The 25,196-nt window shown below is 47.7% G+C and overlaps 1 protein-coding gene across 1 annotated transcript in view; it reads left to right on the top strand.

Moving 5' to 3' along the window:
* The first annotated feature begins 2,750 nt into the window (after positions 1 to 2,750).
* CYP4F22 (cytochrome P450 family 4 subfamily F member 22) overlaps positions 2,751 to 25,196 on the top strand; it is a 37,164-nt gene continuing 14,718 nt past the window's right edge. Inside the window, exons 1-3 of the mRNA XM_065932029.1 lie at positions 2,751 to 2,843; positions 17,275 to 17,497; positions 20,737 to 20,881. Coding sequence (XP_065788101.1) covers positions 17,276 to 17,497; positions 20,737 to 20,881 — 367 coding nt within the window. The 5' untranslated portion in view covers positions 2,751 to 2,843; position 17,275. The remainder of the gene's footprint in view (positions 2,844 to 17,274; positions 17,498 to 20,736; positions 20,882 to 25,196) is intronic.

Raw genomic sequence — 25,196 nt, 5'->3', positions numbered from 1 at the left:
AACGAGACAAAACAACCAATGGACTTCTTCCCTGGTCCAGTACCATCTATGGCTCCCCATTGCTCACCAGGTCAACCCTCAGGCACTCGGACTGGATGCCTCCAGCCTCCCTGTCTCACACCCCAAGGCCAGGGAAAGCCACCTGCCCAGCCAGCTCCTCTGGTGTCTCTGTGCTGGAGCCCCACCCCCTCTCCTGCTGAAATCCAACCTCTCCCTGAAGTCCTAGCTCAGATGTCACATCCCTCACGTTGCCTCCTCTGGCCTCCCTTCTGCCTCCTCCTAGCAGCAAAGCTTCAATTATTTGTATGTCCTCTCCTTCACCTCGAAACACTACCCCCTCCCACTCTCGCCACCTACTGAGAACTTCATGAAATTGACAGAGAAAGAAATCAGCCATGTTTACCACCCGCTGGGGCAAGTGGGGGGCATCTTACATTTGTTCTAGAATTCTCTCCTTCAACTTTTGAGCCCTCTGCCTCTTTCTGGAATTTGGGAAAGACCAGTGCCCTCATTTTTCCAAAACTCAAATTCAGGGATTTTCAGCCTCCTCCTCTGTCCTTATCTTAATCCAGGCAGCTGGTTTTGGATTCTGAAATTTCAGCCATTCACAATCACCTGTCACATTTTTGCCCTGACTAGGTCTTACGTTTCTGTTACTTAATAGTTTTCTCTCATTGCTCTTCCTTTTAAGCCTTATTTATTTTAAGCAAAATTCATATTGCTGTTATTACACCCATGAGACTGGGGATTTAATATTCAGGCCAAGTGTATTTTTTCTTCTACATATGAAAACAAATCTCTCATTTACTATAAATAAATAAAACAGAAAATGAATAGAAAATGTTCCTCTGTGTGACATATAAAATTACCAGGCTTGAGTTCAGGTTCTTTTTTAGCATAAGCCACCTGTTCTCCTTGCTTGGCCCTGAAACAAACCTTTCTCTGCCCAAAATAAAACAAAATAAATAAAATTAAGACTAGTACACTGAACAGCTAAGGATACTTGTATCATGCTTTGGAAACCAGTCAGAGTATTTTCTGTAAGGTTCAGACTTGTAAAAATTCATTCATTCATTCACAGAAACTGTATTCTTTTCCTAGCTTGATTTAGGTATAATTGACAAATAAAACTTGTGTATATTCAGGATGTTCAATGTGATTTGACATTTATTCTCATTATTCAGATTTTAGCTGGAAAACTGATACCTAACCTCATATAGTAGAACCCTTTTACCTCATGGCAAAACCCTGTGTTATATACCTTTACTGGTGGAAATGTCTGTCTAATTTCCCCACTTGAATGTCAGTTCCATGAGGACAGATATTTGGTCTGTTTTTATTCTCTGCTATATTCCCAGCTCTAAAACAATGTGTAGGGCACAGTGGGTGCTTCACCGTTGTACGGACTAATTCTGAGCCAATGGCTGCTCAGCTCAGCACTGGCTAGTCATGGGGGGGGGGCACTCTTAGGAAGACCCCAATTTTAAGGAGAGACAGAGCCAGGCTAAAGCGGGACTTGCCCATGGACCGGGTAGGGAAGTCTTGGCTTTCTCTGAACCAGGATGTGGAATTAGCAATCAGGATTTGCTGGTGAGGGAGAAGGCTGGAAGCTTCCCTGTGGTTAATAATAGCAGACAGCGCTTACGTAGTACTTACTGTATGCTAAAAAACAAAAGTGCTCCTTACACCTTGAAACAGGGTTTCTCAACCTGGGCCTTGTAGACTTTCTCTGCTGTGAGAGGCTCTCCTGTGTGGGCATCATAGGGTGTTTAGCAGCATCCCTGGCCTCTACGCACAAGATGCCAATAGGACCCCAGCTCCCAGATGTGATGATCAAACGTATCTCCAGGCATTGCCAGAGGTGTCTAGGGAGCAGGAGTGGGGGGTGTGGTGGCAGAATCGCCTTGGGTGATGCCTTATTTTCCCTAAGGCATTCTGACAACTTCTGAGGTGAACATATAGTAAGTGAAGAAGCCATTTGAACTCTCTGCCTTCAGAGTCCACAGCCTAACCACTGTGCTACAAAGCTTTGCATTTGACCTTGATCTGTGGCTCTGTCTTCTGAGAGTCCAGCACTGCTCTGGGCCTGCTCCACCTCTTGGCCCTTCTACCAGGCTAACCAGACCTCCTGCCTCATCAGCCCCCTGAGCCTGGCTGGCTCACCTGCCCCTCATTAAGTCTGTAACTGCATCCAGAACTTATTTATTTTATTTTATTTATTTATTTTTTTGGGGATAAATCAAAAGGCTTCAGAATGGTGGTCCTCTGGGGGAAGAAATCTGAACGTCTTTGCCCTTTCTTCAATTTCTTTATGGTTTACTACAGTTTTAACTCTGGAGCTCATTAAGAGGGGACCATTATTTTCTCATAGCTTCAGGCTTCTCTGTTTGACCTGGCCCTTGCCTGAATCTGGACAGTCTTGAGGAGAGATGTCTCCCCGCAAGCCTGCAGCCTGTGCCTCAGGTTTCCTAGATGGCCCTGAAATAAAAGCTTGGGCCTTTATTCTCCAGGGTTTTTTTCTCCCTCCTTTGACAGACAGTTTTGGGCATCCGGTATGTGCAAGGTCATTTGCTTTGCCCTGGGAAGACCATGGGGAGCTGGAGGCCAGCTGTGAGTCCTCCTCCCTGCCTGCCCTCTTGCCGAGGTCAGGCAATGGTATCTGCCTCATGTCTGGAGACTGGCTGACTCTGCCAGGCACATCTGGAGCAGGTGGGCTGGCCAAGGACACCATCCTAGCTGGAGGGGTCAGGGTGGCTGGCAGGAGATGGCTGGAGTGGGAGGAGCAGAAAAACAGTCTGTGGTGCTTGTTGAATTCGGAAATCTTCCTGGTTGCAGAGCCCCAGGTGGGTGGATTGGACCTGAGATCCAGAGGGAGCAGGATAGCTGGCTCCCAAGGGCTGTTGGAGTTTGAGAATTTCTGGGGATCCCAGAGGAGGCTCCTGGGGGCCTGCGGTTGCTGGCTTAGGGACCCCTGTTCCAACTTGGGAGCAGGCCCTGGACTGGGGGCCATGAGGGATGCTGGTGTGGGAGATGGTACTAGAGAGTGGTCCAGAGGGGGATAAAGGCGCCACAGGCAGTCAGGGTGGCAGGAAGCCTGATGGTTTGGGGCTTCTGGGTATCTTAAGTCTGTCTCTTCACCTGTCTTTTTCTCTATCTCAGCATCTTGTTCTCCATTTTTCCACCTGTCACTCTCTCACTGGGGCCTCTGGGGTCTTTCCCTTTCGGCTCCTGTCCACGCCTGCTTGTCTCCACGTCTCTCTTTTTCTCCGGTCTCTGGGGGCCGCGCCTCGGTCCCCGCCCAGAGGCTGTTGAGATCGGGGGCGTGCCCGGGGCGGGCCTCCCGTCGCGGCCGGCCGGCGGGGCGGGTTAAAGGGCTGGGTTGCCTGACTGCGCGGTCAGAGCCCGAGGTTGCGGTTCAGGCAGATCCGGATCGAGGGCGGGAGGCCGAGATCCGCAGGGTGAGTGCGTGTGGGGAGGGGCGGGCTGTAACCTAAGAGCGGCGGCAGCCCAGCGCGGTAACCCGAGGGGCACCAGCTCCCGGGCTGGTACCGCGGGTGCGAGGGGCTGCGCGCGGCGGGGCACCGCGGGCCCCAGGGATCCCCGGGACCCAAGAGGGGACTGCCTGTAAGGGACTCTGGTGTGTGTGTGTGTATCCCCGACCGTATCCCCAACCGTCTCTGCAACTGTGCGAGGTTTCTCCTGTTGTGAGCCTAGGAGTCCTGGATACATGCTTCTCTCTGGCCGTCCATGCAGACGGGTCTTAAGAAGGCCCTCCTCATCGGGTCATGGTAGACGGATCCAAGTCCAGCCCTATGATGCCTCCTTAAGACTGACTGGGGTCACTGGGATTTCACTTCACCTTGTCTTAAAGGGAAGGCTGCATGCCGCTGATGAACTTTAGGCTTGTGGTCCCGCCTGGGTCACACACCTCGCAGGCATAGAGCCTCCAAGAGCCCCTCTATGAAAGGAGGATGCCTGCCTGGGTCCCCACAGTTGGCTGTGAGGATTGTGTGAGGGCCTGCCCTTGTTCCCAGCTGATGTCTGTTGTATGATGAAGAGATAATGTTCCCTTGTGTCCCAGGGGTCTGAGCCGGCCCACTTGGACCAGGGGATGGTTAGCCAGCTGGCAGCACCGCAAGGCAACTGAAGCCCATCAGCTGATAAGTGTCGGGCTGGAGATAGGAGGGAAACAGTTGGGGAGCTGGGATTTGAACAAACCAGCCCTGGCTGACCCCAAAATCCTGGGTACTTTCCGATGGTTGCAGCCTCTCAGTATAGCCCAGCTTGGGTTTCCGAGCAGTAACGTTAGATCCAGACGAGTGTCCAGCCGTGACCTGAGTTTGTATCTGAGGAGGTGCTTGGATGACTCTGGGGACACTCAGAGAATGGGACCCCATTTCTCCTCCCTGTTAAGACTTGGGCATGGTTCTCTAAATCCTCGAATGGCAGGGTAACAACAGTGAATGTGATGGCAGTACCAACAGCCATGAGAGATACCTTTGATCAAGGACTTTTTGTCCTTGATCAAGCACTGAGCTGAGCAGATTAAAAATTGTGGAAATGTCATCTCAGCTCTAGGAGGTGGGTAATACGGTTCCTGTCTTTCGGATGAGGAAACTGAGGTTCCAAGAGGTGTATGGACACTGTCCTGAGGTCACACAGCTAAGAGGCAGACCCTTTTCAAGGTGTATATCCAAGTGTGGTTACTCTGGATGGGCAGAGACAATTGCAGCCCTGGAATGCTCTAGATTACTGGTGTCTTTTAAGCTCCTTTTTCTGTCAAGATTTCCTCTGGGCCAAAGTAACTGCAGGCAAACACCTACAATATGCCCAAAGCTGTGTTGAGATGCCCCGACTTCACACCCTGAACTTCCAACTTGGCCCTGCCCTCATAATTGCCCCCTGAATCTCTTTCTGTGAACCCCAGAAATTTGGGGGTAGGCCCCCTTCCAGTTCATACCATCTGGGGCTTGGCACTTTGGAAAAATAAGAGTTGTGCCTGGGACAGCCCTTTGGCTTAGAGGGGGGTCACAGGGGTAGACTGTCTTGACTAAAGGCTGCGAGACGGGATGGAGAGCAGGGCTGGAATGTGAGGTATTGGGGCCAGTCAGTGTTGGGTGCTTGTCAGGCCACTTTGTGGGTGGGGGCAGGGGTAGGATGCGTAGTACCTGTAGGTCAAGGAGAGGCAGACATATGGTTTCTGGTGGGTCGGGGTCCACATTACTGCATTCCTTCTCAGGAGTCCGCAGGCCTTGTATGACGAGTCCCCGTTTGCAGGCTGGGCTAACCTGACAAACCAGCACTCTATGGGTGTGGGCTGGCTTTGGAGCCAGTCGCTGGCATCTTCATCTTCAGATAATGACTGCCCAAGTAGGGTGGGTGGGGTCACCTCTGTCAGGGCAGGTCTGCTGAAGGGCCTTTCTTGGCTTCTGGAATGAGATTGGGGGCTGGTGCAGAGAGGGACAGGCATGCCAGCTTCCCACATGGTCTTGAGAGTGTCAACTTTGAATTTCTCTCACTTCCATAAAATGCTAATAGAAATAGGAATAATGGCTGAAATTTTGCATGCTGTGTGTCAAGCCTTATCTCACTGAAGTGTTCCAAACATCCTTAAGGGGTAGATCCGGTTATTATTAACCCATTTTACAGATTGGAAAATCGAAGCTGAGGATGGGGACTGGGCTCACTCCAGGTTGCTTACTTGGGGAGGGGCAGAGCTGTGATTTGAATCCAAAATGCATTTTGAAGGATAATGCAACCCCCTAACACCTCTTCATTTTATTTTTAATTTTTTTTTTAGTGGAAGTACAATATATACGCTGGAAAGTGCACATTCTAGAACTCGTGTGTCCTCACAGTGAACCCACACATGTCACCAGCACCCATATTAAGAAAAGGAGTAGCTGCCTGCATTCCCAAATATGCTTCTCTGTTCTTTTTTGTATTCATTTTGATTATGGTTTATCATAGGATACTGAATATAGTTCACTGTGCTATCAATTAATTAATTGTTCTTAAAAAATAGAGTTATATTTTTATTTATTTTTTAAAACTTAACTTTATTTCTTTTTAATTGGAAGATAATTGCTTTACAATGTTGTGTTGGTTTCTGTGATACATCATCATGAATCAGCCAAAGGGATACATATGTGCCCTCCCTCTTGAACGTCCCTCCCACCTCCCACCCCATCCCTACGCTCTAGGTTGTCACAGAGCACCAGGTTGAACACCCTCTTATGCAGTAACTTCCCATTAGCTCTCTGTTTTACATTTGATAGTATATATATTTCAATGCTCCCCTCCCAATTCTAGACTTTACCTTTTAGAGCAGTGTTAGGTTTAAAGAAAAACTACCCAGAAAGTACAGAGCTCCCACACCTGCCCCCACCCCCCCAACTCCTTGTTATTAACATCTCCCATCAGCCTGGTGCATTTGTTACAGTTGATGAAACAATATAGAACATTATTACTAACCAAAGTCCAAAGTTTAAAGTAGAGTTCATCCTTTGGGTTGTACAAGTCACTAATTTTCACAGTTAAATCATTTCTGAGTGGTCAATGTGTGCTCAGTTCAGTTCGGTTCAGTCGCTCAGTCGTCTCTGACTCTGCGAGCCCATGGACTGCAGCACGCCAGGCTTCCCTGTCCATCACCGGCTCCTGGAGTCCTCCTAAACTCATGTCCATTGAGTCAGTCATGCCACCCAACGATCTCATCCTCTGTCATCCCCTTTTCCTCCTGACTTCAACCTTTCCCAGCATCAGGGTCTTTTCAAATGAGTCAGCTCTTCACATCAGGTGGCCAAAATATTGGAGTTTCAACTTCAGCATCAGTCCTTCCAATGAATATTCATGACTGATTTCCTTTAAGATGGACTGGTTGGATCTCCTTGCAGTCTAAGGGACTCTCAAGAGTCTTCTCCAACACCACAGTTCAAAAGTGTCCATTCTTCGGCGCTCAGCTTTCTTTATATTCCAACTCTCACATGCATACATGACTACTGGAAAAATCATAGCTTTGACTAGATGGACCTTTTTTGGCAAAGTAATGTCTCTGCTTTTTAATATGCTGCCTAGGTTGGTCATAACTTTTCTTCCAAGGAACAACTGTCTTAATTTCCTGGCTGCAGTCACCGTCTGCAGTGATTTTGAAGCCCAAAGAGATAAAGTCTGTCACTGTTTCCATTGTTTCCCCATCTATTTGCCATGAAGTGATGGGACCAGATGCCATGATCTTAGCTTTCTGAAAGTTGAGTTTTAAGCCAACTTTTTTACTCTCCTCTTTCACTTTCATCAAAAGGCTCTTTAGTTCTTCTTTGCTTTTGGCCATAAGGGTGGTGTCATCTGCATATCTGAGGTTATTGATATTTCTCCCAGCAATCTTGATTCCGGCTTGTGCTTCTTCCAACCCAGTGTTTCTCATGATGTACTCGGCAAATAAGTTAAATAAGCAGGGTGACAATATACAGCCTTGACAGACCCCTTTCATGATCTGGAACCAGTCTGTTGTTCCATGTCCAGTTCTAACTGTTGCTTCCTGACCTGCATACAGGTTTCTCAGGAGGCAGGTCAGGTGGTCTGGTATGCCCATCTCTTTCAGAATTTTCCACAGTTTGTGTGGTCCACACAGTCAAAGGCTTTGGCATAGTCAATAAAGTAGAAGTAGATGTTTACTTCTACTACTGCTACTTCAATATGTGCTCAGGGTATAGAAAATCTAAAAGTCCCCCAAAGTTGGAGAGGGAAAGGTAAGTCTCTCTTCCAGTCCTGCTCCCAGTTCTTCCAGTTTCCTTCCAGAGGCAGTCACCATGACAAATTTCTCATTGGTCCTCAAACTTTTTATTGCACTTAAGAAATTGAGGCAAAATGCATCTAATATAAAACAACTAAAAATATTTTTGTTTTTAGTTATTTATTTATTTGACTGTGCTGGATCTTAGTTGCTGGATGCAGGATTTTCGATCTTCATTGCAACATGCAGGATCTTGTAGCTGCAGCATATGAAATCTAGTTCCCCAACTGGGGATCGAACCTCGGCCCCCCAGCATTGGGAGCTGGGAGTCTTAGCCACTGGACCACCAGGGACGTCCCTAAAATAGCTATTTTAAAGGGAACAATTCAGTGGCATTTAGTATCAAAACATTCACAATGTTGTACAATCATTGCAGGTATCTATTTCCAAAATATTTTCATCAGCCTGAAAGGAGACCCCATACCCATTAGCAGTCACTTCCCCTTCCCCACCCCCAGGCCCTGGCAACCATGAATCTGCTTTCTGTCTCTATGGATTTACCTACTCTGGATATCTCATATGAATCGGATTATACAGTGCATGGGCTTTTGTGTCTTGCTTCTTTCACTCAGCATGATGTTTCTGAGGTTCATCCATGATGTAGCATGTGTCAGGGCTTCATTCCTTTTTGTGGCTGAGTGATATTCCATTGTGTAGATACACTATATGATATTTATCTGCCATCAATTGATGGACCTTTGGGTTGCTCCCATCTTTTGATGGTTGTGAACTGTGCTGCTATGAATATTTGTACACAAGTATCTAAGTCACTGCTTTCAATTCTTTTGGCTATACCCCTCAGGCTTCCCTGATAGCTCAGTTGGTAAAGAATCCGCCTGCAATGCCAGAGACCCTGGTTCAATTCCTGGGTTGGGAAGCTCCACTGGAGAAGGGAAAGGCTACCCACTCCAGTATTCTTGCCTGGAGAATTACATGTATTCTATAGTCCATGGGGTCACAAAGAGTCAGACACAACTGAGTGACTTTCACTTCACTAGGAGTGGAATTGCCGGGTTATCAGGTGATTCTGTATTTAACTTTTTGTGAGATCACCAAACTGTTTCCCACAGCAGCTGCAGCACCTCAAAACCTTCTTTTGGGGGAGGGGCATTGGACAGACGTGCTCTTGTTTGAGGAACCCAGCTGAGAGAAGTAGAGGACTTCCTCAATGCAACCATTTATTGAGCCCTTCCCATTAGCATCAGATGGACCTCTTTCTTTTATTCCCATTATGTGGATGGGAAGGCCGAGGCTCCCAGGGTGGAGAACCAGTTGGGGCCCCACAGCATGTCTGTTTTTTTCTGCTAGGAGTAGAGCTGATGTCTGCCCTGGGAAAGACTGCAGCCTGTACCTGGCCTGGGGTGTGATGAGGTGGGGACAGGGTTTTTCTGCGCCTCCCCATCCAGCAACCCACATGGAGCAGGGTTCCCTTTTCCATGAATCATGCTTTATCTTGTTCCAGTTTCTCCGCATTTCAATTCAGGAAGACATTTCATGGGTTGGCATGTCCGCTGGGATTTTCCTGGGTGGAGGAGGGGGCTTTGCTGCAACTCCACTGAAGAACCCCTCAGTTTCCTCTGAAGGTTACTAGAAAGATGAAAGACATGCCTGACTGAAAGCCACCGCATACAGCAGGTACTCAATAATTCTGTCAAGAACAAAGGATGGAGATCTGAAAGAGACACGTGCACCCCAATGTTCATCGCAGCACTGTTTATAATAGCCAGGACATGGAAGCAACCTAGATGCCCATCAGCAGACGAATGGATAAGGAAGCTGTGGTACATATACACCATGGAATATTACTCAGCCATTAAAAAGAATTCATTTGAATCAGTTCTAATGAGATGGATGAAACTGGAGCCCATTATACAGGGTGAAGTAAGCCAGAAAGATAAAGAACATTACAGCATACTAACACACATATATGGGACTTAGAGAGATGGTAATGATAACCCTATATGCAAAACAGAAAAAGAGACACAGAAGTACAGAACAGACTTTTGGACTCTGTGGGAGAAGGTGAGGGTGGGATGTTTCGAGAGAACAGCATCGAAACATGTATATTATCTAGGGTGAAATAGATCACCAGCCCAGGTTGGATGCATGAGACAAGAGCTCAGGCCTGGTGCACTGGGAAGACCCAGAGGGACCGGGTAGAGAGGGAGGTGGGAGTGGGGATCGGGATGGGGAATACATGTAAAACCGTGGCTGATTCATGTCAATGTATGACAAAACCCACTACAATATTGTAAAGTAATTAGCCTCCAACTAATAAAAATAAGTGAAAAAAAAAAAGGACAAAGGATGGGAGGTGGAGGATTGCTGTAAAATGAACTGTTAAGGGGGCAGGGCTGGGCCTGGAGGATGAGAGGAAGCCAGCATGGGCAGAGCTGGGGGAAAGACATGCCAGGTGGAGGGAACAGCACGTGCAAAGGCTCAGAGGTAGGAATGGACTTGGCCTGTGGCTGCAGTGGCCAGAGTTGAGTGAGTCAGGTGGGAGGTGGGGGGAGACACAGTTGGATGGGGGTCAGTAGTGGCAGGCTATACAGGGCACTGGGATCCATGGAAAGGAGCCTGAATTCTTTTCAGAGTAAAATAGGGGGAGCATAGGAGGAAGGGGGAAATTATGTCTGATTTGATTTTAGAAAGAGCCTTCTGGCTCCTGTGTGGAGAATAGACTGCTGGCAGCCAAAGATGGAGCTCAGGGGACCAATGCGAGGAGGCTACCACAGTGGTGACATAGGTTGGAAAGATGGGGATGGAGAAAAATGAATGGAAGCAAAGGATGTTTAGGATGGAGCTGATGACAGATTGGATGGAGGAAGAAGGAGGGAGGTAGGAGGCGAGGTGCATCTGAGGGTCTGGGGGGTACCTTTGGGGGACTATCCAGGAGTTGGCTGGACCTACTGGGGGGAGCACTGAGGCATGGGAGGTACCTCAAAGATAGGTCTTGGCGGCCAGGGGAGGCGTTGAGAGTCTCAGGAGGTGTGCGCAGAAGGCGAGGAGAGGACCACCCAGGCCCAAGCTCTAAGGAACACCAGCATTTACAAACCGAGGGAGAAAAACAGGGGCCAGGTCCAAAACAGACTGAGAAGAGGCATCTTTGTGGCTGAGGTGGAAGATGGGCAGGGTTCCCCTCCCAACGGGCTTTGGATGCCAGGGTTGGGGAGTGGGGAGCCTTGGAGGGAGTTTGACCAAGGGCATGACAAGCCTTTAGAAAGGTTGTGTGTGTGGTGGCTGGGATGGGAGGCAGACTGCAACCAGGGTTAGGTGTGACTTAATATATATATATATAAAACATTTTATTGAAATATAGTTACTTTAAGGCTTCCCAGGTGGCACAGTGGTAAAGAATCTGCATGCCAAGCAGAAGATGCAAGAGGTGAGGGTTTGATCCCTGGTTGGGGAAGATTCCGCTGGAGAAGGAACTGGAAACCCACCCCAGTATTCTTGCCTGGAAAATCCTATGGACAGAGGAGTCTGGTGGGCTACAGTCCATGGTGTTGCAGAGAGTTGGACATGACTTAGTGACTAAACCACCACCATAGTTACTTTACAATGTTGTGTTAGCTTCTGCTGTATAGCAAAGTAAATCAGCTATATTGATACATACATGTAGATCCACTCTTTTTAAAATTCTCTTCCCACATAGGTCATTATAGAGCATTGAGTAGGTTTTCCTGTGATATGCAGTAGGTCCTTCTAAGTTACCTATTTTATATGTAGTAGTGTGTATATGTCAATTCCAATCTTTCAGTTTATCCCATCCCCCTTCCCTCTTTGGTGTTCATCATTGTTCTTGTTCAATCATGATATCGTATCTGACTCTTTGTGACCTCATAGACTGTAGCATGCCAGGCTTCCCTGTCCTTCACTATCTCCTGGAGTTTGCTCAAACTCATGTCCATTGAGTCGGTCATGCCATCCAACCATCTCATCCTCTGTCGCTCCCTTCTGTCCTCGATCTTTCTCAGTATCAGAGTTTTTTTCCCAATGAGTTGGCTCTTCACACCAGGTTGCCAAAGTACTGGAGCATAGTACTGGAGCTTCAGCTGATGTCCATAGCTGAATATATTCAATCCAACCCACCCCCAGGAGTCTTGGACCTGCCAGGATGGTGACCTTGACCCCAGCATTCCACTCCAGACTACACACTGGAGTGGTCAAACCTGATGGACTCAGAGATCACCTCTTATAGTCACCCCCATTTCCAGATGGGGGAACTCGGGGTGACAGTTAAAGCCAGGCAGTGGAAGAGTCAGGATTAGAACCCAGCTGCTTACAGTGTATGTGTGTGCACGCGCACGTGCGCATACTTAGTAAAAAAGCCCCCTTTGTCCCCCTAGGTTCCTCTTTACAGTCTGGCCTTTGTGAAGGCCTCTCAGATATTCCTCCCCTGAAAGGCCTTCCTAGACCACTGCTGGAAATGACTGAAGCAACTTAGCTTGCATGTACTTACCCACTAGCTGGCTTCCTGGTGTAAGTGGGAAAAATCATTACCCAGTGAAATCAGTAAAGAAATAATTACCCAAGGCTACTTACTGCGGAGCATGTCACCTCAAGTTATTCATGGGAGAGGTGGCCCACATTCAATTCAGTTCAGTTCAGTTCAGTTGCTGAGTCGTGTCTGACTCTTTGCGACCCCATGAATCGCAGCACGCCAGGCCTCCCTGTCCATCACCAACTCCTGGAGTTTACTCAAACTCATGCCCTTTGAGTTGGTGATGTCATCCAGCCATCTCATCCTCTGTCGTCCCCTTCTCCTCTTGCCCCCAATCCCTCCCAGCATCAAGGGCTTTTCCAATGAGTCAACTCTTCACATGAGGTGGCCAAAGTACTGGAGTTTCAGCTTCAGCATCAGTCCTTCCAATGAACATCCAGGGCTGATCGCCTTTAGAATGGACTGGTTGGGTCTCCTTGCAGTCCAAGGGACTCTCAAGAGTCTTCTTCAACACCACAGTTCAAAAACATCAATTTTTCGGCATTCAGCTTTCCTCACAGTCCAACTCTCACATCCATACATGACCACTGGAAAAACCATAGCCTTGACCAGACAGACCTTTGTTGGCAAAGTAATGTCTCTGCTTTTTGATATGCTATCTAGGTTGGTCATAACTTTCCTTCCAAGGAGTAAGCGTCTTTTAATTTCATGGTTGCAATCACCATCTGAAGTGATTTTGGAGCCCCCAAAAATAAAGTCTGACACTGTTTCCACTGTCTCCCCATCTATTTCCCATGAAGTGATGGGATCAGATGCCATGATCTTAGTTTTCTTAATGTTGAGCTTTAAGCCAACTTTTTCACTCTTCTCTTTCACTTTCATCAAGAGGCTTTTTAGTTCCTCTTCACTTTTTGCCATAAGGGTGGTATCATCTACATATCTGAGGTTGTTGATATTTCTCCTGACAATCTTGATTCCAGCCTGTGCTTCCTCCAGCCCAGCGTTTCTCATGATGTACTCTGCATATAAGTTAAATAAGCAGGGTGACAATATACAGCCTTGACGTACTCCTTTTCCTATTTGGAACCAGTCTGTTGTTCCATGTCCAGTTCTAACTGGTGCTTCCTGACCTGCATACAGGTTTCTCAAGAGGCAGGTCAGGTGGTCTGGTATTCCCATCTCTTTCAGAATTTTCCACAGTTTATTGTGAACCACACAGTCGAAGGTTTTGGTGTAGTCAAAAAGCAGAAATAGATGTTTTTCTGGAACTCTCTTGCTTTTTTGATGATCCAACAGATGTTGGCAATTTGATCTCTGGTTCCTCTGCCTTTTCTAAAGCTTGAACATCTGGAAGTTCACGGTTCATGTATTACTGAAGCCTGGCTTGGAGAATTTTGAGCATTACTTTACTAGCGTGTGAGCTGAGTGCAGTTGTGCGGTAGTTTGAGCATGTGGCCCTAATTTAGAGCTTGTGCCTAGGACTTGTGACTTGGAGCTCTCCGTGTTTCATTAGGGAGGGTTGCTTATCCCCCATCCCTCCCTCTTTCCCTTCTTCACCTCCTCGGCCTTCCAGAGGACATATTGCCTACATCAGTCTGTCTGTATTTTAAAAAAAATTTTTTTTGATGCTGACCATTTTTAGTCTTTATTGAATTTGTTACAAAATTGCATATGTGTGTGTGCAGGCTCAATTGTGTCTGACTCTTTGTGACTCTTTGGACTGTAGCCCTCCAGGCTCCTCTGTCCATGGGATTTTCCAGGCAAAAATATTGAAGCAGGTTGCCATGGCCTCCTCCAGGGGATCTTCCCAACACAGGGATCAAACCCGCATCTCCTGTGTCTTCTGCATTACAGGTGGATTCTTTACCTACTGAGCCATTGGGGAAGCCCCTGTTACAACATTGCTTCTGTTTCATCTTTTGGTTTTTTGACTATGAGGCATGTGAGATCTTAGGCCCCTGACCAGGGGTTGAACCCACACCCCCTGTGTTGGAAGACAAAGTCTTAACCACTGGACTGCCAGGGAAGTCCTTGTCCGTATTTTTGAAAGGAATTTTAATTGTGGTAAAAAAGCAAAACATTTACCATCTTAATCATTTTAAGTGTATGGTTCAGTGGTATTAAGTACATTCACAGCATGGTGCAATCGTCACCACCAACCATCTCCTGACCTTTTACATCTTCTCTAGTTAAAACCCTGGATCTGTTACATACTAACTTCCTGTTCCCTCCCCCAGGCTCTGGCAACTATCATCCTACTTTCTGTGTCTATGAATTTGACCCCTCCAGGGACCTCATTTGAGGATATCATACATTATTTGCCCTCTGTGTCTGGCTTATTTACTTTAGCATAATGTCATCAAGGTTCATTGATGTTATAGCACGTGTGACAATCTCCTTCTAAAGGCTGCATAATATTCTACTGTGAGGTTTCCAGGTGGTGCTAGAGGTAAAGAACCTGCCTGCCAGTGCAGGAGACATAAGTGATGAAGGTTCGATCCCTGGGTTGGGAAGATCCTCTGGAGAAGGGTATGGCAACCCACTCCAGTATTCTTGCCTGGAGAATTCCATGGACAGAGGTGGGCTAGAGTCCATGGAGTCACAAAGAGTGAGACATGACTAAAGCACACACATATGCAATATTCTGACGTATGAATGGAACACATTAAAAAACAAAGCAGTTTATTTTGTGTTTGGGTGTAGCCAATTAACAATGTTGTGACAGTTTCAGGTGGACAGGGAAGGGATTCAGTCAAACACATGATGTATCCCTTCTCTCCTAACTCCTCTCCCATCCAGGGTGCCACATAACATTATGAGCAGAGTTCCATGTACTACACAGTAGATCCCTGTTGGTTGTCCATTTTAAATACAGCAGAGTGTGCATGTGAATGGACCACATTTTGTTTATCCATTCTTTCATCGACAGATGCTTGGGTTGCTTCCAATTTTTGGCTATTGGCAGTTTTGACTCCTCCATGAACATGAGTGTACACATATCTATCTGAGTCTCTGCTTTCACTTCTTTTGAGGATCTACCTAGAAGTGGGATTGCTAGAACATATGGTAATTTTATGTTTAATTTTTTTGAATAACAACCATAATGTTCTCCATTTTCCATTCCCTCTGGCAATGCATAGATTTCCAATTTCTTCACATCCTTGCAAACGCTTGGACGTTGGACTTTGGCTGGTGAAAGAGCCAGTTAGTCAGAGCCCCTAGTGGGGGGCACCCCTGGCAGAGGTGGGGGAGGTTGAGGACACAAGCGAGAACTTGCTCTGCAGGGTTCCATTAGCTGTGTTGTCCAAGGAGGTAGGGGCACAGAGGGAACCCTTGGCTCATAGGATGCAGTGGAAGAGATTGATGAGAGCAGGACTTGAGCATTTTCAGCAATCTCCTTGATGTTGTCTGAGATCCATGGGCCCTCAAACATGATTGAAGTTGGCCTTGGTGGGTGTGGGGGAGTTCAGGGGACCTCTGCCTGCTCCCCGTCTCCCTTGCATTAGAGGCACTGAGCTTGAAGTGTCTTGACAATGGAAAGAATGACAGGACCTGCCTCCAAGGATTGTGTTAAGGTTCCAAGAAATGAGGCACCACCCAGATGGCACATAGTAAGTGCTCCATGCCTGCTCACTGTGTTCCTAATATTATTGCTACCCACCCAGTCTGTTTTGGTTTCTTCAGGGCAAGGATTTGAGTGCAAGTAGTTTATTTGAGAAGTGATCACAGAAAAGACCAGTAAGCGGGGAGGAAGTGAACCCCAATGAACTGCAAACAGGGACTCAAACAAATACATATACATTCATGGTCATAGTAGCACACATCACAGGTAGCCAAAAAGGTGGAAACAGAGACTTCCCTGGTGGTCCAGTGGTTAGGACTCTGCTTCCAATGTAGGGGACAAGGGTTCAATCCCTGGTAGGGAACTAAGATGCTACATGTGTGGCCAAGCCAAAATGAAACAAAATAAAACAAAAGCCATCCTAAATGTCCAACAGATGAGTAGATAAACAAAATATGCTACATTCTTCTATGTATTACTATTATTACTATTACTAACTGTTACTAGCAGTACAAGAAATGAAGCACTGATACATGTTACAAGGTGATGAACTTTGAAAGCATTGTGCTGAGTGAAGGCAGCTATACAAGACGTAGAAGGTTGCAGTGTTTGACAATTCCATTTATATGAAATGTCCAGAACAGACACATCCGTAGAGACAAAAAAAGAAAAGAAAAAGAAAAAGATTAGTGATTGCCAGGGGTGGGCGGAGGGGAGAGTGGACTGCTGATGGGGTCGGGGTCTCCTTTTGGGGTGATGGAAATGTTTTGGAACTAGGTTAGAAGTGGTGGTTGCATAGCGCTGTGAATGCCAGTGATTTCCTCACTTTAAAATGGTTCATTTCATACCATGTGGATTTCACCTCAATTAAAAGATGAAGAGGGAAGTAAGACAGGGGAAAGGAGGCAGCTTATAGAGAAAGTTTCTCTCGTGGGCAGCTGGAGTCCTGCTGAAGAACCTTAGTAACACGTGTAGAACCACATAATGGTCATTGAATCAGAAAGAGCGAGCTGGAGCTCGTCAGTCATTGGTTGAGACTCATCAGCAAAGCTCATTAGTCATTGGTTGAGACTCATCAGCAAAGCTCATCAGTCATTGGTTGAGACTCGCCAGCAAAGCTCATCAGTCATTGGTTGAGACTCATCAGCAAAGCTCATCAGTCATTGGCTGAGAGCTCCGTCAGAAGGGAGGAGGGAAGGGAGTTTGTTTTAATTTTCTAACACTCTGGCCAGCTGTGCACTGGTGGAGAAGTCAGGAAGGATGCTCTGCAAAGTCAAGGCTGAGGGCATATGGAGGGGCCAGCTGGGTGGAGCGCCTCCTCCTTGGGGGAGGAAGCGTCCTTGGTGCCTGGGACTTACATGTATTAATGTGCCAGGCATGCCGTGCTTGGCTCCACAGGTCATCGTGTGTACGGCACACCCATGGCCGGAGGGTGGTTCCCACCTTCACTGACCCCCATCCCATGTGTCTCCCCCCCAGGATGCTGCCCATCACAGAGCAACTGCTGCACCTCCTGGGGTTGGAGAAGACGGCGTTCCGTTTGTATGCTGTGTCCGGGCTCCTGCTCACCCTGCTCTTCTTCCTTTTCCGTCTGCTGCTGAAGTTCCTGAGGCTCTGCTGGGGTTTCTATATCACCTGCCGCCGACTACGCTGCTTCCCCCAGCCACCCCGGCGCAACTGGCTGCTGGGCCATCTGGGCATGGTGGGTGTGACTGGGCGGGTGGGCCGGGCGGGGCAGGGCAGGTACAGGTATTCAGTAAGGATGGTGGCCCTCTGGCTTCCCTTATCCCCTCAAGAATCTGGTTGGAGCCATGAACAGACCCATTTTACAGGATCTGAGTGAGACCGAGGTTCAGAGAGGGCAAGCAGTTTACCCAAAGTCACATAGCTTTGACGAGGCAGCGCTGACTCTAAAGTTCTCTCTATAATTCCCGGCTATTGCTCTAGCAACAGGTACCAGTGCTTATGAAATCCGAATGAGAGAGTGGATTGTACATTTGAGATCCTTGTAGATTTCATTGCTTCACCTGTCCGCCAGTGTGGTTTCACAAGCTCTCCCATTCTCTTTAATGCTGTGGTCCCAGGTGAGGACTTCAGCCCTTTTCTTTAATTTCTTTTCTTATTTCACATATATATTCTGGGTATTAGTTCCAGCACTTTATAAATATTAACTCATTCAGTCCTCTTGACAATCCTAGAAGGTAGGCCCAGCAACTATCTCCTTTTTTTTTTTTTTTTCCTTCTGGAGAATACTGAGACACAGAGAGGTTAAGTAGCTGGCCCTAGGCCACACAGCTCATAGCTGGCAGAGTCTGGGTTCACACCCCTGCTGTCTGGTCCCAGCACTCCTGACCTTAACTCTCTACCCTTGCCCCTCAGGCTTCTGGATGAGAAAGGCTGGACTTTTCTAAATGGGCTTCAGAGGTTGTAAGAGAGAAATCCAAACTCCTGAGGGTGCCGAGACTGTGGGGCCCCCAGAGCCTAACCCCTATTTCCCTGCTGGACTCACCTGGTTCCCCTTCCAGCCCTAAATGAACCGGAGACAGCTGTGGAGATCTTCCCAGTTAAAGTCTTAGGCTGAACTTGGAGGACTTTGGGGAGGCAGTTTGGGGCAGTGGTCATCAGCGTGGGTTTGCCAGTCTCGACCATGAGCTGCCTATGTAACCTTGAGAAGCTTCTTCATCTCCCCATACTTCATCTGCATTGTGGGAATAGGATTGTTCCTGATAGCCTCTTGAGAGTGTTCCAATGGTTCTTGAAGTCGTGTCTGTGGCATACCTGGTGCTGGGCCTGTTACACAAGGCAGGATATCTGTGCTTCCCTCCTGGGTCCTGCAGAGACTGGAAGGGGCGAGTGATTCTAGATGTCTTTTAGATACTGCTTGGAGTGAGTGTCTCAGAAGAAGGAAGGCGGAAACACATGTCCATTCAATAGAGAAAAATGCATTCATTTCTCTTAGTTTTGGGAATTATCTTCCTGGAGCCAGACTCACCAAGTCTTGCCTGTTTGTGCCTGAATCATCTCCCTTTCTTCTGTTCTCCGAGCCCTGCTCAGGCCTCCTTTCTCCTCTTCTGCTGTTCCATGGTCCAGCCTCCTTCCTGGGCTCCTGCCTTCATTCTCATCCCTCTGGTTCATCCCTCATCCAGGCTCCAGAAAGATTCTGGAATCCCACCATGTTCCTTCCCTGCTCACACACCCTCCAAGGCTGTCCTGAGAAAATCCTAACTCCTCAGCTGGAGGTCAAGTCCCTTTAGACCCTAACCCTCACCCTCCTCACCTGTTCCACTGTCTCCATCTAGTTTCATAGAATGACTTCCTGCTCCATGAACAAGCTCTGACTTTCCACCTCTGTGGCCTTTGCCAAAACTGCCCTCTGCCCAGAATATCTTCTCCTGTCAGGTAAACTTCTATTCATTTGCCATGCCCCATATCCAGCCTTACTCCAGGAAGCCCTCTGGCATGATGGTGGTCCTGAAAGTGGTGGCCAGGCCCTGCTGCCATGGGTGGTAGGCCAGGGCCAGCTCTGAAGTTCAACCTTGACCCCATGGGCCCATCCTGGGGCCGAGAGATCTGGATGATGCCATAGTCTCCCTTGGCTGTGGACAGGCTCAGGGCTGAACTTGATCCAGACGGAGAGGTAGAAACCAGAGGAGAGTCATTCATTCATTCATTCTGCAATTGCTGAACCCTGCCATTCACCAGGCACTGGGTTAGGTCTTTTGTATTTGAGCTCTCCCAGTTCTCATAGCTTATGAAATAGGCATGGGCCTGCCCTATAATTTGGATTTGATCTCTGGGGCTCAAAGAGGTCAAGTGATTTGCCCAAGATCACACAGCTGCTCAGGATGGGTTTGAGTTCAGATCCACCTGATGCTGAGCCTGAAGAGCTCTGCCTCATAGAGCATGTTGTTTAAGAGCAGGTGTTTTGGGGGGCCTGGGTTCAAATCCTGGCTTCACCACTGTGGCAGGTGACGCCACTGTCTGTTCACATCCTCTTGGCCCATTTTTGTCTGCAAGGGGCTGACTGGCCTGTGTTCCAGGGCTTTCTCTAGCAGCTGTAACCCACTCTGCCTGGGTGGATTGTTAGCTTGTGAATTAATGCCCCAGGATAGCCCTTGCTCAGTGACTATGGGACTAAGGCAGCTGTTATAAAAACACCCCTGCCCCCTCACCCGCAAATGGGTTGACCCTGAGATGGATGTCCCCCCAGAGATCCCCAGTGGGAATCAGCCCCAGTTGCCCATGGGGATAATTCCCTGGACGACTCTTTACTGGCTGCCTTTTCTGTCTTATCTCACTTCCCCTCTCCTCACCCATGTTTTGGGGGATTACCCTCCCAAGTAAACTGCTTGCCCTAGAACTCTTGTTTTGGTTTCTGCTTCTAGGGGAGCCCAAACAAAGACAGTCCCTTACTCATCTGTAACTTAACACAAGTCATTTGACCCTACTGAGTAAAGTAAAATGGGGAAAATAGTAGCAACTATGTCATAGGGTTTTTGTGTGGGTTGAACATATGAATATATGAAAAGTGCCCATGGCCGTGCCCAACACTGCAAGCACGTGTATGTGTTAAAGAGAACAATACCAGTAATATTTTATTACAAACAGAAGTACTCGATAAATGGCAATCATTATCATTATTGTGTTTACTGTTACTGGTTTTATTTCTTGAGCACCAGCCATGTGTCAAGCCCTGTGCTAGGACTCTTTCATTTTGCTATTTCATAAATCATCTCAATTGTCCTCAGAAGGGGAGATGATTCCCCCCCCCCCTCCAGTTTTCAGATGAGGGAATGGAGGTTCATCGATGTGCAGCTGACTGCCTACAATCACACAGCCCTTCCTGGCTTCTTTTGAGGGCAGAGGAAGTGGTAGGAGGGAAGGGCCAGGGGAAACAGGGCTGGGTACCATCTCACTACCTTTCTCTACCACCACCTGCAGTATCTTCCAAATGAGAGAGGCCTCCAAGATGAGAAGAAGGTGTTGGACGACATGCACCACGTGGTCCTCGTGTGGCTAGGACCTGTCCTGCCACTAGTGGTTCTGGTGCACCCTGACTACATCAAGCCCCTGGTGGGTGCCTCAGGTAGGTGGGCTGGGCCTCTGATTGATGAGTAAACCCTCAACTCCCAGAGCCTACCCGGGGTTCTAGGCAGGTGGGCTATCTAGAGGAAAGGCCATTTGAATAGGGCTTTGAAGTATGAATAGCAGTTTACCAGAGCCGACTCAGCAATACAGATAATGAGAACAGCAAGGGAAAAGAGGTGACAGTGTCTAAAAGTCCCAGGAACTTTGACAGGATGTTCACTTCTCAAAGTCAGAGCAAACATGTTCAGATAGGCGGTTGTTTGCCCAAGCTTCTGTTAAATGATTGTTGCTTAATTTTAAGCCACGACACTCCCATCACTTGAGTTCTGACACTCCCACTGAGGCTATCCAAATCTTCAGCCTGTTCTGTTAATCTTGGCTGACTGGTGGAGAGGGAAAAGTAGAAAGATTGCCTCTCCCTTCTGCATTCCATGTCTATCCCAGGGTGTATGATTCCCAAGTGTTCCTGGGGAGCTCTTGCTCAGCCTTCATCATGCAGCTTGAATGACCGCCTCCTGCTGGAAACCTCCCTTGATTCCCCACACAGACCATAGCTCTTTGCTCTGAACTCTCCCATTCTCACTCCTACCCATTTAGGGCTGAATTATCAGTGTCCAGCCTTGTATCTTCCTCATAAGTGAGTCTCTAGGCTTCTCAGGGTGGCCTCGCATGTACCCGGGCATCTCCAGAGGCATCAGGGGATGTTTGAGAGAGGAGGGATGGGGAATAAAGAGCTCCAGGAATTTTAGGACCTCTGACTTCAGCTTCGGTCTCTGCAAACACACTTCTGGAGACCGCCTTCAAGGTGGCCCCCTGGAGCCATGTAGGTGAAAGGGGCTGTCATTCTTCTCTTCTCAGCTCTGCCCTTCTGCTGCCTCAGTGTTCACCACTGTTGCATGCGAAGGGAATGTGCTCAGTCGCTCAGTTGTGTCTGACTCTTTGCAACTCCATGGACTGTAGCCCACCAGGGTCCTCTGTCCATGGGGTTTCCCAGGCGAGAATACTGGAGTGGGTTGCCATTTCCTCTTCCAGGGGATCAAACCCACATCTCCTGCATTGGCAGGTGGGTTATTTACCCCTGCGCCACCTGAGAAGCCTCTTGTAGGGGAATAACCATCCCCATAGAACAAAGAGGGAAACCCAGATCCTGGGCGGCGGTGACACTTCCAAGGGATGGACACCAGGTTGTGGAAAAGAGGTCTGGACCAGGACTTGGGTGGGTTGGGTTTGAATCCAGGCTGGAGCACATTTGTGCTATGTGACCCAGTGATTTATTTAGCTTCTCAGGGCTTCAGCTTCTGATCTATTAAATGGGGCAGCTGTGAAGACTCACTGAGATAGTGTTGGATAGGTGCTAAATAAGGCTTTCTTCTCTTCTGACTTTAAAAATTTTTATTTTAATTGGAGGATAATTGCTGTACAATATTGTGTTGGTTTCTGCCATAAATCAACATGAATCTACCTTTTAAATCTTTTTTTTTCCCCTTTCTTTCCCACTCCCCCTCCCTATCACCTCAGAGCATCTGTTTTCTGAATGTCATCCTGCATGATTGTGAGACCCCCCCCCCACCCCCCCCCCCCTGCAAGTAGACCAAGAAATAGAACCTCCATCATAAGCTTAGCACTTTATGGGGCTTTCCCAGAGGTCCAGAGGTTAAGACTTCACCTTTTGATGCAGGGGGTGTGGTTTCAATCCCTAGTCAGGGAACTAAGGTTCCACATGCAGTGGAGAGCAGCCAAAAATAAACAAAGGAAAAATTAAGCTTAGCATTTTACTGGATGATCAGGTCTCTTCCCTTCCTCTCCCTTCTCCCCTCTCAGGACTGGCAGGAAATCCATTGCCTCCCATACTGGAGGAGCCAGATGGGAGACTGCAGCTCAGGGAGGGCGGGACTGTGAGTCAGAAGAAGCAGCCTGGAGTCAGGTCACCTGGCCCCAGGGTGTCCGGGCCCCCCTGTGCCTTCCTATCACCTATTAGACAGGCCTGGCCCCAATTCTCAGATTCCAATGTCCAGGGACCACTTCTGGGGGGGGGGTGTGGAGCGGGATCACATCTGGGGGGTTGGAGAGGGGCTTGCTCTTCTGGGCTTAAACCTGCACAGCTGATGGACTCTGGGAAAGGCATGGCTCCTCCTTGAAACTCTGTTTCTTTATCTTCCAAGAGATGTTTGCGACAGAGAGAAAAGGTAGGTAAAAATGCTTCCTAAAATGACAAAGCAGGATATATAGCCATATAATTATAGGTTTGTTTTTATATACTCATTTTAAAAATTGAGCTGAAATCACATACTGGATAATTACTTATTTTAAAGTGGAAGGTATTTAGTGTGTTCATAGTTGTGCAACCATCTTCCCTCCCTAGTTTCAAAACCTTTTCATCACCCCATAAAACACTCCATAGCCATAAAGTTGTCATCTCTCATTCCTTCCTCTTTTTGGCCACTGGTAAACACTTTCTGTCCCCATGGACTTTCTTTTCTGGATATATCATAAGAAAGGAGTTATACAACACGTGGTCTTTTGCAACTGACTTCTTTTATGCCGAATAATGTTTTTGAGGTACAGCCATACTGTAGCAATGACCAGGACTTCATTCCTTTTTTAAGGCTGAGTAATATTTCTTTTATGGATATATGAATATACCACATTTGTTTATCCATTTATCTGCTGATAAACATTTGGGTTGTTTCTGCCCTTTGACTGTTATGAATAAGGGTGCTGTGAACATGTGTGTATGAGTTTTGGACCTATGTTTTCATTTCTCTTGGGCAGATACCTAGCTGTAGAATTGTGGGATCATGTGGGGCTGCCCAAGTGGCTCAGTGGAGAATCCACCTGCCAGTGCAGGAGACACAGGAGACATGAGTTTCATCCCTGGGTCAGGGAGATCCCCTGAAGAAGGAAGTGGCAACCCATTCCAGTCTTCTTGTCTGGAAATCCCATGGGCAGAGGAGCCCCGGGGGGTTAAAGACCATGGGGCCTCAAAGAGTCAGACATAACTGAGCACATAGGTATGCCTATGGGAATTCTATGTTTAACTTTTCAGGGAGCCACCAGACTGTTTTTCATAGTTTCTATGTGTTCATTTTCCCCTATTAGGGTCCTCCTATGAGCTGGAGACTGAGATTTTTCATCTCACAAATTCTTGATACCATTGAACAATAATTATAGTCACAGTAGTAACCCAGGTGGCTGAATGGTAAAGGATCCACCTGCCAATGCAGGAGACACAGGAGACATGGATTCAAACCCTGGATCAGGAAAATACCCTGAGGGAGAAAATGGCAACCCACTCTAGTATTCTTGCCTGGGAAATCTCATGGACAGAGGAGCCTGGTGGTCTACGTCCATGGAGTTACAAAGAGTCGGACATAACTGAGCAACTGAGCACACACACACAGTATAAATAGCCGTGCATGCTAAATTGCTTCAGTCATGTCCAACTCTTTAAGACCCCATAGACTGTAGCCCATCAGGCTCCTCTGTCCATGGGATTTCCCAGGCAAGAATATTGGAGTGGGTTGCCATTTCTTTCTCCATGAAAAGTAGCCAACAGTTGGTTAATTCATTTATATGCAGAAATATTTAATGAGCACCTAGTGAATGCCAGGAGTGCTAATTCATTGAGTTTTTGTAGGATTGCCATGAGGCAGGCAGGACTGCTCTATTTTCTTGCCCAAGTTTACACAGTCAGCCAGTGGTAGGCCTGGGATTTGAACCTGGCCATCCCAGAGGCTGAAGTCTCAACTACAGTAACATGCAGCTTCCTACTGGGCACCTTGTGGGAGCTTTTCTTATATGACCTCCTCCAGGGTAGACATTACCATCTCCTTGAAAAAAGTGAGGGAAAAGTGATGGGAGAGGCAGACTGGACTCAGCCCCTCTGGCATCAACTGGTCAGGGTTGGATTTGGGGAAGGATCTGAGGATGGCAGAAGAAAGGTTCAGGGGGGAGAAGAGCTGGAGAAGGTTTCCTGGAGGAGGCATCAGTGAAAGTGGGCTTTGAAGGATGCGTAGGAGTTTGCCTGATGAGAGGTCCCAGGTAGAGGGTCCCATGTGCAGAAGTGTGAAAGTGTCAGGGAAACTCAGGTGACTTGGGGGTGTCTGCAGTGAAGATGATGTGTGGGGAGAAGGAGGAAATGAGATAGGAGCTGGACTCAGAGCACCAGTGTACAAAGTGAAGGAACTTGTGTTTTATCCTCAGGGTGTTACGAAGCCATGGGAGGTGTTTGAGCAGGACAGCCATTATACAGGTTCATGTATCAGAAAGAGCCCTAAAGGGCCTAGCCTGGAGTCCAGAGCCCAGAGAGGAGA

The sequence above is a fragment of the Muntiacus reevesi genome, chromosome 1, assembly GCF_963930625.1.
Source record: "Muntiacus reevesi chromosome 1, mMunRee1.1, whole genome shotgun sequence".
NCBI classification, from domain to species: domain Eukaryota; kingdom Metazoa; phylum Chordata; class Mammalia; order Artiodactyla; family Cervidae; genus Muntiacus; species Muntiacus reevesi.
This window is presented reverse-complemented; position numbering and strand designations above follow the sequence as displayed.